This window comes from Staurois parvus, unplaced genomic scaffold (genome assembly GCF_062004578.1).
Source record: "Staurois parvus isolate SC_StPar_1 unplaced genomic scaffold, SC_StPar_1.0 ptg001210l, whole genome shotgun sequence".
Taxonomy (NCBI): Eukaryota; Metazoa; Chordata; class Amphibia; order Anura; family Ranidae; genus Staurois; species Staurois parvus.
The window spans coordinates 64814-77766 of NW_028319006.1; the positions used below are offsets into that span (position 1 = coordinate 64814).

General features: G+C 42.6%; 1 protein-coding gene across 1 annotated transcript in view; it reads left to right on the forward strand.

Annotated features, from left to right (window-relative positions):
- The window catches only part of IGDCC4 (immunoglobulin superfamily DCC subclass member 4), a gene marked incomplete at its 5' end in the record, with an annotated part of 116182 nt that overhangs the window by 57907 nt on the left and 45322 nt on the right, over window positions 1–12953 (forward strand). Inside the window, one exon of the mRNA XM_089660193.1 lies at window positions 7887–8014. Coding sequence (XP_089516319.1) covers window positions 7887–8014 — 128 coding nt within the window. The remainder of the gene's footprint in view (window positions 1–7886; window positions 8015–12953) is intronic.

Here is a 12953-nt window from a genome sequence, read left to right on the forward strand (position 1 = left end):
TCACACGGTGCCCATACATGGAAAAAAATATCATCAGTAATAAGCAAAGATCTAAAGATTGTCCATCCCAACACGCTGAGCATTCACCCGAAGTTGCTGCAGTTCCTCTATGACATTATTGTTCTGTCCAACTCTTGAACACCAGCAGTGCGAAAAGATATCAGCCGCTGTCCTCATGCGGTTTTTTTCAATATCAGCTGGATCAGCATTTCCAGACACTCGGTGTCCTCCATATCGATAACCGATCGCGCCTCCCATGAAGTATCAATGCTCATTAAACCCCTGTATTTAATAGACTCGCCTTAGAGATTTTATACAACATCCAATAATGTCACAAAAGTCTAATGTTGGCGGCATTCCTGCGTATTATTTGATATTGATCCAATTTTTTTCAGTAAACAAAAAGGTTATGTCCAACAGGTCCACTGAATTTATAGCATGTGTATTGATTTTGTTTTTTATATTTCAATATATTTATTAAGAATTTTTAGAAACTTTATACAGAAAGACAGGAGATGCAACCCACCAACATGACGATTTTTTTTTTTATATTTCAATATATTTATTAAGAATTTTTAGAAACATTATGCAGAAAGACAGGAGATGCAACCCACCAACAGGACAATTTTTTTTTTTAGACTTCAATATATTTATTAAGAATTTTTAGAAACATTATACAGAAAGACAGGAGATGCAACCCACCAACATGACAATTTTTTTTTTTTAATATTCAAATGTATTTACTAAGAATTTTTAGAAACTTTATACAGAAAGACAGGAGATGCAACCCACCAACATGATGATTTTTTTTTTTTTTATATTTCAATATATTTATTAAGAATTTTTAGAAACATTATACAGAAAGACAGGAGATGCAACCCGCCAACATGATGATTTTTTTTTTATTATATTTCAATATATTTATTAAGAATTTTTAGAAACATTATAAAGACAGGAGATGCAACCCACCAACATGATGAGTTTTTTTTTTTTTATATTTCAATATATTTATTAGGAATTTTTAGAAACATTATACAGAAAGACAGGAGATGCAACCCACCAACATGATGATTTTTTTTTTATATTTCAATATATTTATTAAGAATTTTTAGAAACATTATACAGAAAGACAGGAGATGCAACCCACCAACATGATAATTTTTTTTTATATTTCAATATATTTATTAAGAATTTTTAGAAACATTATACAGAAAGACAGGACATGGAACCTACCAACATGATGATTTTTTTTTTTATTATATTTCAATATATTTATTAAGAATTTTTAGAAACATTATACAGCAAGACAGGAGATGCAACCCAGCAACATGATGATTTTTTTTTCTATATTTCAATATATTTATTAAGAATTTTTAGAAACATTATACAGAAAGACAGGAGATGCAACCCACCAACAGGACAATTTTTTTTTTTAGACTTCAATATATTTATTAAGAATTTTTAGAAACATTATACAGAAAGACAGGAGATGCAACCCACCAACATGATGATTTTTTTTTCTATATTTCAATATATTTATTAAGAATTTTTAGAAACATTATACAGAAAGACAGGAGATGCAACCCACCAACATGATGATTTTTTTTTAAATTATATTTCAATATATTTATTAAGAATTTTTAGAAACATTATACAGAAAGACAGGAGATACAACCCAGCAACATGAAGATTTTTTTTTTTTTATATTTTGAACGTTAAAGCTACACGGCATCTGAGCACCAGAAACTGAAAACCCTATTTAATCCATTTCTAATATTTAAAGCAAACTCACTCATCCATCTTTTTCTCCATGCTTTATTTTGTTAACCACTTCCTGTCTGGCCCACGTATATAAACGGCCGGGCGGGAGCAGTGCAGGAGCGGGTTGCCGTTCATAAATGGTGCCCGCATTTCCAGCCTGTGCGTGCTCCCTGGGAGTGCGCGGCACTATGATCCGGGGAGAACGGATATAGTGAATGCAGGATCCGGGGAGAGCGGATATAGTGAATGCAGGATTCGGGGAGAGCGGATATAGTGAATGCAGGGTCCCGGAAGACCAGATGTAGTGAATGCGGGGTCCGGGGAGCCCGGATATAGTGAATGCAGAGTCTGGGGAGAGCGGATATAGTGAATGCAGGGTCCGGGGGGAGCGGATATAGTGAATGCCGGGTCCGGGGAGAGCGGATATAGTGAATGCAGGGTCCGGGAGAGCGGATATAGTGAATGCAGGGTCCGGGGAGAGCGGATATTGTGAATGCAGGGTCCGGGGAGACCAGATATAGTGAATGCGGGGTCCGGGGAGACCGGATATAGTGAATGCTGGGTCCGGGGAGAGTGGATATAGTGAATGCAGGGTCTGGGGAGAGCGGATATAGTGAATGCAGGGTCTGGGGAGAGCGGATATAGTGAATGCGGGGTCCGGGGAGAGCGGATATAGTGAATGCAGGGTCCGGGGAGAGCGGATATAGTGAATGCAGGGTCCGGGGAGAGCGGATATAGTGAATGCTGGGTCCGGGGAGAGCGGATATAGTGAATGCAGGGTCCAGGCAGACCGGATATAGTGAATGCTGGGTCCGGGGAGAGCGGATATAGTGAATGCGGGGTCTGGGGAGAGCGGATATAGTGAATGCTGGGTCCTGGAAGAGCGGATATAGTGAATGCAGAGTCCTGGGAGAGCGGATATAGTGAATGTGGGGTCTGGGGAGAGCGGATATAGTGAATGCAGGGTCCGGGGAGACCGGATATAGTGAATGCAGGGTCCGGGGAGAGTGGATATAGTGAATGCGGGGTCTGGGGAGAGCGGATATAGTGAATGCTGGGTCCTGGAAGAGCGGATATAGTGAATGCAGAGTCCTGGGAGAGCGGATATAGTGAATGTGGGGTCTGGGGAGAGCGGATATAGTGAATGCAGGGTCCGGGGAGACCGGATATAGTGAATGCAGGGTCCGGGGAGAGTGGATATAGTGAATGCGGGGTCCTGGGAGAGCGGATATAGTGAATGCAGGGTCCGGGGAGAGCGAATATAGTGAATGCTGGGTCCTGGGAGAGCGGATATAGTGAATGCAGGGTCCGGGGAGAGCGGATATAGTGAATGCTGGGTCCGGGGAGAGCGGATATAGTGAATGCAGGGTCCGGGGGGAGCGGATATAGTGAATGCAGGGTCCGGGGGGAGCGGATATAGTGAATGCGGGGTCCGGGAGAGCGGATATAGTGAATGCGGGGTCCGGGAGAGCGGATATAGTGAATGCGGGGTCCGGGGAGAGCTGATATAGTGAATGCAGGGTCCGGGGAGACCGGATATAGTGAATGCTGGGTCCGAGGAGAGCGGATATAGTGAATGCGGGGTCTGGGGAGAGCGGATACAGTGAATGTGGGTTCCGGGGAGAGCGGATATAGTGAATGCAGGGTCCTGGGAGAGCGGATATAGTGAATGCAGGGTCCGGGGAGAGCGGATATAGTGAATGCAGGGTCCGGGGAGAGCGGATATAGTGAATGCAGAGTCCTGGGAGAGCGGATATAGTGAATGTGGGGTCTGGGGAGAGCGGATTTAGTGAATGCAGAGTCCTGGGAGAGCGGATATAGTGAATGCGGGGTCTGGGGAGAGCGGATATAGTGAATGCAGGGTCCGTGGAGAGTGGATATAGTGAATGCAGGGTCCTGGGAGACCGGATATAGTGAATGCAGGGTCTGGGGAGAGCGGATATAGTGAATTCAGGGTCCGGGGAGAGCGGATATAGTGAATGCAGGGTCCGGGGAGAGCGGATATAGTGAATGCGGGGTCTGGGGTTTAGTAACACTTTAACTCTAACTCTAACACGTGACTTTGATGCTTCTTTGATGGCAGAGAGTGTTAAGTCGCACTACATGAACAGCACTGTCATACTTTTTCTATTAGCGCCCCCCCCCCCCTCGCAAAACGAGGCATTTTTTTTTAAGGCTCATTTTTCCTTTGTGCATTGACTGTAACTTGCTTGGATGTGAACGTAGCCTTAAAGACAGTTCAGGAAGATTATTACGGGACTTCTAACCTATTGTCAGTTTATGGATGGAGTGGTTGAGAGAAGAAAGTGGAGCCGAGGTCCAGGTATGATCCGTATTGTATAGATCCATTGGTCCAGCTTGGTATACATATGTATATCTCATACCTGGGGGGCTCCTGGGGCAGCTGACAACTACAGTGATAGCTGCGATCTTCCTTGACTTTTGCCAACTTCACTTCTGTACTCTGAATGCAGAAATTCACTTGCTCAGCACTGCTGCCATTCACAGAACATCTTGTATTTTTTTTTTTCAATGAATACAAGGTGTTCTCTGAATAGATGAGGTGGAGATTGTGCCATCACCACCCCTGCTGTGCACCTCTTCCAATCAGAGAATGACTTATATTAATTTAAAAAAAAAAAATACAAGGCGTTCTGTGAATGGCAGCGGTGCTGAGCAAGTGACTTCCTGCGTTCAGAGTACATAGGTAAGTCTGATCAGGACGGGACCCAGAGGAACCCACTATTATTGTAGTAGCACCAACTACTACAGAGATTGTCGGCCCCTCAGGTATAAGATATACAAACTTACATCGTGCCAAGCTGGACCAATGGAACTGTACAATACACATCATCAGGGCAGTGGATGAGGGGGTACCACCAGTCCTCCTGTACGGGGCCCAGACCAGCAGGGGGGCCCAGGCAGATGGGTGAATTGGATGTGGGCAGAGAAGGTGATCAGCACAGCTGGGGTGGGGGAAGGGGGCAATTACTGGAGCAGATCCCCTGTATGGCTCTCTCTGCAGCAGCTGAACGATGGCTTCTTCTCCTGACTTTCAGCTGCAGCAGGGAGACAGACAGTCGATCGGTCCCAGTAATTGCCCCTCCTGCCGCACCCATCACCCTCCCTGTGCACCATACATTTCCCCTACTGCCCAGCCCCCCCCTCCCCCCCGTGTGCCCCCACAGTGCTGCCTTCTCTCCTTCCCACCAGCAAGCACACAATAGGGTCCCTCAGGATGGAGAGTGGGGAAGGGCCTGGCAAATATGTCACATTTACCAGCCCATTCCTTTCCTGAATGAACACAATGAGCAATCGGTACTGATGTGTTCATTCATAACTGTGTTTTTTATTGGGGGGGGGGGGCTTTCAGGTTGGCTGTATGGGGCCCTATGGTTTCTAACAGCAGCCCTGCACGTCATAGCTGGGGTTTATGTCATCTTACTACAGGACAACTGCCACCTATGTTATGTAGATGATGAGAGGGGAGGTGCTCTGTAGTCCTAACAAGGGGCAGACTGACAACTCTTGGGGCACCGGGGCAATGGGGGATCATGGGGCCCCTGTGTCCTCGCTCACACTCAAACCATACCCAAAAAAGCCTATGAAAGGTACCAGGGACATGGGGCCCCCTACTGACCCCAGGCCCTCGGGCAGTGCCGAGTTCCCCAATGGTCAGTCCGCCCCTGGTCCTAACACTTAAAATGATTCTAAAGGCTTCTCTTCTCGCCGATACTCCTGGCTCCCCCCTCCTCCCGGGCACCCCCACAGCAAGCAGCTTGTTATGGGGTCACTCACTGCTCCCTGTATCCATTTACACACAGAGCCACAGCTCAGCCCAGCCCCCTCTCTCTTCTCATTGGCTCGCTGGCTGTGATTGATGGCAGTGGGAGCCAATAGCTATCGCTTCTCTTTCAGCCAATGAGGAGGGGGAGTTCCGGGATAGCCGAGACTCCAGGGCACATCGCTGGATAGAGAAGGGGCCTAGGTGAGTATTAGGGGGGGGGGGAGGGGTGATGCACAGAGAAGGTTTTTTTACCTACATGCATAGAATGAGTATTGTCACCCTAGGAGAAGAAGTGTGTTACTGGCAGGATCACAGGGTGAAAATGGAAGGCAAAAAAAAGCCTAAACAAATAAAACGAATGCAGCCGCCACACCTAAGGACTGGTAAACTGCAATATATTACAGTTTTGTTATTGGGTTTAGATACACTTTAAATGCACATTTTATGTTTTCAGCTTTTTTTTTTTTTTTTTTAGAACAGCGTTGTGTATACACACTGAAGGAAATGCGTATTTGCTCCCCTGCTGATTTTGAATGTTTGCCCACTCACAAAGAAATGATCGGTCTAAAAATTGAATATTCGGGGTATTGTAACACTGAGAGACAGAACAGCAACAACAAATTCAGCAGAAATGCGTCTAACAAATGACCAATATATTCTTCCAATTTTTTTTAACATATAAAAAAAGTAATTTTAACATATAATTTTTACAAATCTACATTTTTGGAATGCATTTACAAATATATGTAAAAATATGTGTTAAAATGACTTTTTTAATATGTTAAAAAAATCTGAAGAATATATTTTAAAAAACATTTTTACAAATATTTTTTTTTTTTAAATATATTCCGATTTTTTTTTAACATATAAAGTCATTTTAACATATGTTTTTACAAATCTACATTTTTGGAATGCATTTACAAGTATATGTAAAAATATGTGTTAAAATGACTTTTTTAATATGTAAAAAAAATCTGAAGAATATATTTTAAAAAAATATATTTTTACAAATTTTTTTTTTTCTTAAATATATTCTTCCGATTTTTTTTAACATATAAAAAAGCCATTTTAACATATTTTTTTTTTTTTTACAAATCTACATTTTTGGAATGCATTTACAAATATATGTAAAAATATATGTCAATATGACTTTTTTAATATGTTAAAAAAAATCTGAAGAATATATTTTAAAAAACATATTTTTACAAATTTTCTTTTTTTTTTTAAATATATTCCGATTTTTTTTTTAACATATAAAGTCATTTTAACATATATTTTTACAAATCTACATTTTTGGAATGCATTTACAAATACATGTAAAAATATATGTCAAAACGACTTTTTTAATATGTTAAAAAAAATCTGAAGAATATATTTTAAAAAAAAATGTATTTTTAAAAATATTTTTTTTAAAAAATATATTCTGATTTTTTTACACATATAGAAAAGTCATTTTAAAATGAAATATATATATATATATATATATATAATTTCAAATATACTGTATGTCTTTTAAAATACAAATCTACATTTTTGGAATGCATTTACAAATACATGTAAAAATATATATGTTCAAATTACTTTTTTAATATGTAAAAAAAAATCGGAAGAATACATTTTAAAAAAATGTATTTTAGAGAATATTTTTAAAAAAAAAAAAATATTCTTCTGATTTTTTTAAACATATAGAAAAGTCATTTTAAAATGAAAAAAATAAATAAATAAAATATATATATATATATATATATATATATATATATATATATATATATATATATATGTGTATATATATATATATATATATCTCATTTCAAATATACTGTATGTCTTAAAATACAAAGCTACATTTTTGGAATGCATTTACAAATATACGTAAAAATATATGCTCAAATTACTTTTTTAATATGTAAAAAAAAAATTGGAAGAATATTTAAAAAAATAAATAAATTATATATACATATATATTGAATAAGGCCAAAATTGTAGCATTTCAAATATATGGCAATATATTTGGGAAGGATATTTTTAAAATATATTTCAAATATATTTTTCTTCCATGTGGGTTTGTGCGCTGCGGGAATGCATGAAAAATGGTATGCGCCCCCACAACACACAGGGCAGTGCCTTTTATTCATAATGGCACCCCCAAGGCGCCTTGCTAGCGCGCATGCAAAATCGCACCATAGGCTTTGGTGCAGCGCGATAAAAAAAAAAAAAAAGTGCTGGCATTTTGTTGGTGTGATGATGTGGTGCGTTGAAATGAATGGACCGGTTGCACCTACATAGGTGTGAATGGAGCCTAGCATTGCCTGGTGTCATACCTGTCCTCTGTCCTCAGTGTTGCGGAGGAGATCCTGATCGGTGGCCTGAAGCCGTACACCAGGTATGAATTTGCAGTGCAGTCGATTGGAGCCGGAGTGGACGGACCGTACAGCAACATCGTAGAAAAGATGACCCTTCCAGACAGTGAGTAAGATACATAATATATTCTCTGCATTTTCTACTCCAGCCAATGAATGCCATTCCTCTATCTGTGTATTCCTGGCTTGACCAATATCTGGTTCTCCAATCACGTTGAGGGCAGCAGTATTTCCAGCACACCGGGGTCCCCCTAGCCATGTGGATGCCAAGCTACATGCATGATCTCGGGGGGGCGGTGGGGAATCACAGGTCTGCCTCTTCATTTATTGACCAGTTCAGCCCCAGGCCATTTCTGACACTTCTCTTCTACATGTAAAAAAAAAAAAAAAAATCAGGATTTGTTTTTTTTTTTTTTTTTTTTTTTTAGAAAATTACTTAGAAACATTTTTTTTTTTTCAAGCAGAGGCCCTAGAGAATAAAACAGTGGGTGTTGCAATTTTTTATGTCACACAATATTTGCACAACAGTTTTTCAAATGCAATTTTTTTTTTTTGGGGGGGGGGGGGGGAATAATACAATTTAATTAACCTTAATACACAAAAACACAACATAATACCAATTGAAGTATAAAAGATGTTGCTAGGCAGGGTAAACAGATACCTCACATGTCACACTTTCAGGCTACATTCAGACTTGAGTATACTGAGTATTTTGCAAGCCAATTTTTTGCACCATTGTTTTCATGCAGCGTTTTTGAGCTTTAGCGTTTTTTATTAGCCAATAGAGAAAAATATAATCTGTTGCTTCATTTGTTTTTTTAGCTTTTCCACCAGCTTTTATTTTTTTTAAATAATAATACCTAATAATAATATTTTTTTTTAGGGTAAGGTGTTAGGTTAGGATTAGGGGTCGAGGTTTCTGTTATAAATATGAGGTTAGGGATTCATATTTTATTTATTGTCTTATTATTTATTTATTCTTTTTTTTTATGCTAGGGTTAGGGTGTTACTACTACTACTACTACTAATAATAATAATAGTAATGAATGAATAAAAAAAATATAAAATTAATACACAAATAATAATCATACATAAATAATAAATACAATCAATGAATAATATTTAATAATAAATACATAATTAACCTCTAACCTTAACTCCTTAACCCTTAAAAAACAAATAATTAACAATAATAACAATACTAGTATTAATAATAATAAAATAATAAATAAACACCCTAACCCTAACACAAAGTAAATAATTTATTATTATTATTATTATTATTATTAATAATAATAATAATAATAATAATAATAATAAAAAATAATAATAATAATGTGTTACTATTATTATTAGTATTTTTTTTTGTTCAGGTTTGGGTTTTATTTATTATTATTATTAATAATAATAATAATAATAATTTATTTAATATTTATTTTGGGTTAAGGGATAAGGTTAGGGGTTTAATATAAATTATTTATTAATACATTTTTGTTAAAAAATTTTGCAAATAGGGTGATCAGGATGCTGGTATGGGACATGGCGGTGGTCAGGACATTGGTATGATGCATGGCGGTGATCAGGAAAAGGCGTATGGTGGTGATCGGGATGCTGGTATTGCCTATGGGGCGATCAGGGTATTGGTATGATGTATGGCGCTGGTATGGGGTATGGAGGTGATCAGGATGCTGGTATGGGGTATGGCAGTGATCAGGACGCTGGTATGGTGTATGGCGGTGCTCAGGGTGTTGGCATGATGTATGGCGGTCTTCAGGGTGTTGGCATGATGTATGGCGGTGATCAGGGTGTTGGTATGGGGTATGGCGGTGATCAGGGTGTTGGTATGGGGTATGGCAGTGATCAGGGTGTTGGTATGGGGTATGGTGGTGATCAGGACGCTGGTATGGTGTATGGCAGTAATCAGGGTATTGGTATGATGTATGGCGCTGGTATGGAGGTGATCAGGGTGCTGGTATGGGGTATGGTGGTGATCAGGACGCTGGTATGGTGTATGGCAGTGATCAGGGTGTTGGTATGGGGTATGGCGGTGATCAGGACGCTGGTATGGGGTATGGCGGTGATCAGTGTGTTGGTATGATGTATGGTGGTGATCAGGACGCTGGTATGGGGTATGGCAGTAATCAGGGTGTTGGTATGGTGTATGCGGTGATCAGGGTGTTGGTATGGGGTATGGTGGTGATCAGGACGTTGGTATGGTGTATGGCGGTGATCAGGGTGTTGGTATGGGGTATGGTGGTGATCAGGACGCTGGTATGGGGTATGGCGGTGATCAGGGTGTTGGTATGGTGTATGGCGGTGATCAGGGTGTTGGTATGGGGTATGGTGGTGATCAGGACGTTGGTATGGTGTATGGCGGTGATCAGGGTGTTGGTATGGGGTATGGTGGTGATCAGGACGTTGGTATGGTGTATGGCGGTGATCAGGGTATTGGTATGATGTATGGCGCTGGTATGGGGTATGGAGGTGATCAGGATGCTGGTATGGTGTATGGCAGTGATCAGGGCGCTGGTATGGTGTATGGCGGTGATCAGGGTGTTGGCATGATGTATGGCGGTCTTCAGGGTGTTGGCATGATGTATGGCGGTGATCAGGGTGTTGGTATGGGGTATGGCGGTAATCAGGGTGTTGGTATGGGGTATGGCGGTGATCAGGGTGTTGGTATGGGGTATGGTGGTGATCAGGACGCTGGTATGGTGTATGGCAGTAATCAGGGTATTGGTATGATGTATGGCGCTGGTATGGGGTATGGTGGTGATCAGGACGCTGGTATGGTGTATGGCAGTGATCAGGGTGTTGGTATGGGGTATGGCGGTGATCAGGACGCTGGTATGGGGTATGGCGGTGATCAGTGTGTTGGTATGATGTATGGCGGTCTTCAGGGTGTTGGTATGGGGTATGGTGGTGATCAGGACGCTGGTATGGGGTATGGCGGTGATCAGGGTGTTGGTATGGTGTATGACGGTGATCAGGAAAAGGCGTATGGTGGTGATCGGGATGCTGGTATTGCCTATGGGGCGATCAGGGTATTGGTATGATGTATGGCGCTGGTATGGGGTATGGAGGTGATCAGGATGCTGGTATGGGGTATGGCAGTGATCAGGACGCTGGTATGGTGTATGGCAGTGATCAGGGTGTTGGCATGATGTATGGCGGTCTTCAGGGTGTTGGCATGATGTATGGCGGTGATCAGGGTGTTGGTATGGGGTATGGCGGTGATCAGGGTGTTGGTATGGGGTATGGCGGTGATCAGGGTGTTGGTATGGAGTATGGTGGTGATCAGGACGCTGGTATGGTGTATGGCAGTAATCAGGGTATTGGTATGATGTATGGCGCTGGTATGGGGTATGGAGGTGATCAGGGTGCTGGTATGGGGTATGGTGGTGATCAGGACGCTGGTATGGTGTATGGCAGTGATCAGGGTGTTGGTATGGGGTATGGCGGTGATCAGGACGCTGGTATGGGGTATGGCGGTGATCAGTGTGTTGGTATGATGTATGGCGGTCTTCAGGGTGTTGGTATGGTGTATGGTGGTGATCAGGACGCTGGTATGGGGTATGGCGGTGATCAGGGTGTTGGTATGGTGTATGGCGGTGATCAGGGTGTTGGTATGGGGTATGGTGGTGATCAGGACGTTGGTATGGTGTATGGCGGTGATCAGGGTGTTGGTATGGTGTATGGCGGTGATCAGGGTGTTGTTATGGGGTATGGCGGTGATCAGGGTGTTGGTATGGGGTATGGCGGTGATCAGGACGCTGGTATGGTGTATGGCGGTGATCAGGACGTTGGTATGGTGTATGGCAGTGATCAGGGTGTTGGTATGGGGTATGGCGGTGATCAGGACGCTGGTATGGGGTATGGCTGAGATCAGGACGCTGGTATGGTGTATGGCAGTACTCAGGGTGTTGGTATGGTGTATGGCGACGATCAGAGTGTTGGCGTGGCAGTGATCAGGGTGCTGGTCTGGGGTATGGCAGTGATCAGGGTGCTGGTCTGGGGTATGGCGGTGATCAGAGTGTTGGTATGGAGTATGGCGGGGATCAGAGTGTTGGTATGGTTTATGGTGGTGATGAGGACATTGGTATGAAGTATGGCGGTGATCAGGACGCTGGTATGGTGTATGGCAGTGATCAGAGTGTTGGTATGGTGTATGGCGGTGATCAGGACGCTGGTATGGTGTATGGGGTATGGTGTATGGCGGTGATCAGGGTGTTGGTATGGGGTATGGCGGTGATCAGGACGCTGGTATGGTGTATGGCGGTGATCAGGGTGTTGGTATGGGGCATGGCGGTGATCAGAGTGTTGGTATGGGGTATGGCGGTGATCAGGGTGTTGGTATGGGGTATGGGGGTGATCAGGATGTTGGTATGGGGTATGGCGGTGATCAGGGTGTTGGTATGGAGTATGGTGGAGATCAGGATGTTGGTATGGGGTATGGGGGTGATCAGGATGTTGGTATGGGGTATGGCGGTGATCAGGGTGTTGGTATGGAGTATGGCGGTGATCAGGGTGTTGGTATGGGGTATGGCGGTGATCAGGGTGTTGGTATGGGGTATGGCGGTGATCAGGGTGCTGGTATGGTGTATGGTGGAGATCAGGATGTTGGTATGGGGTATGGGGGTGATCAGGATGTTGGTATGGGGTATGGCGGTGATCAGGGTGTTGGTATGGAGTATGGCGGTGATCAGGGTGTTGGTATGGGGTATGACGGTGATCAGGGTGTTGGTATGGGGTATGGGGGTGATCAGGGTGTTGGTATGGGGTATGGGGGTGATCAGGGTGTTGGTATGGGGTATGGCGGTGATCAGGACGCTGGTATGGAGTATGGCGGTGATCAGGGTGTTGGTATGGGGTATGGCGGTGATCAGGGTGTTGGTATGGGGTATGGGGGTGATCAGGGTGTTGGTATGGGGGTGATCAGGGTGTTGGTATGGGGTATGGCGGTGATCAGGACGCTGGTATGGTGTATGGGGGTTTTTAGTACGCACCATATACCATTATTCTAACGATCGTGACCCGGGACTCCC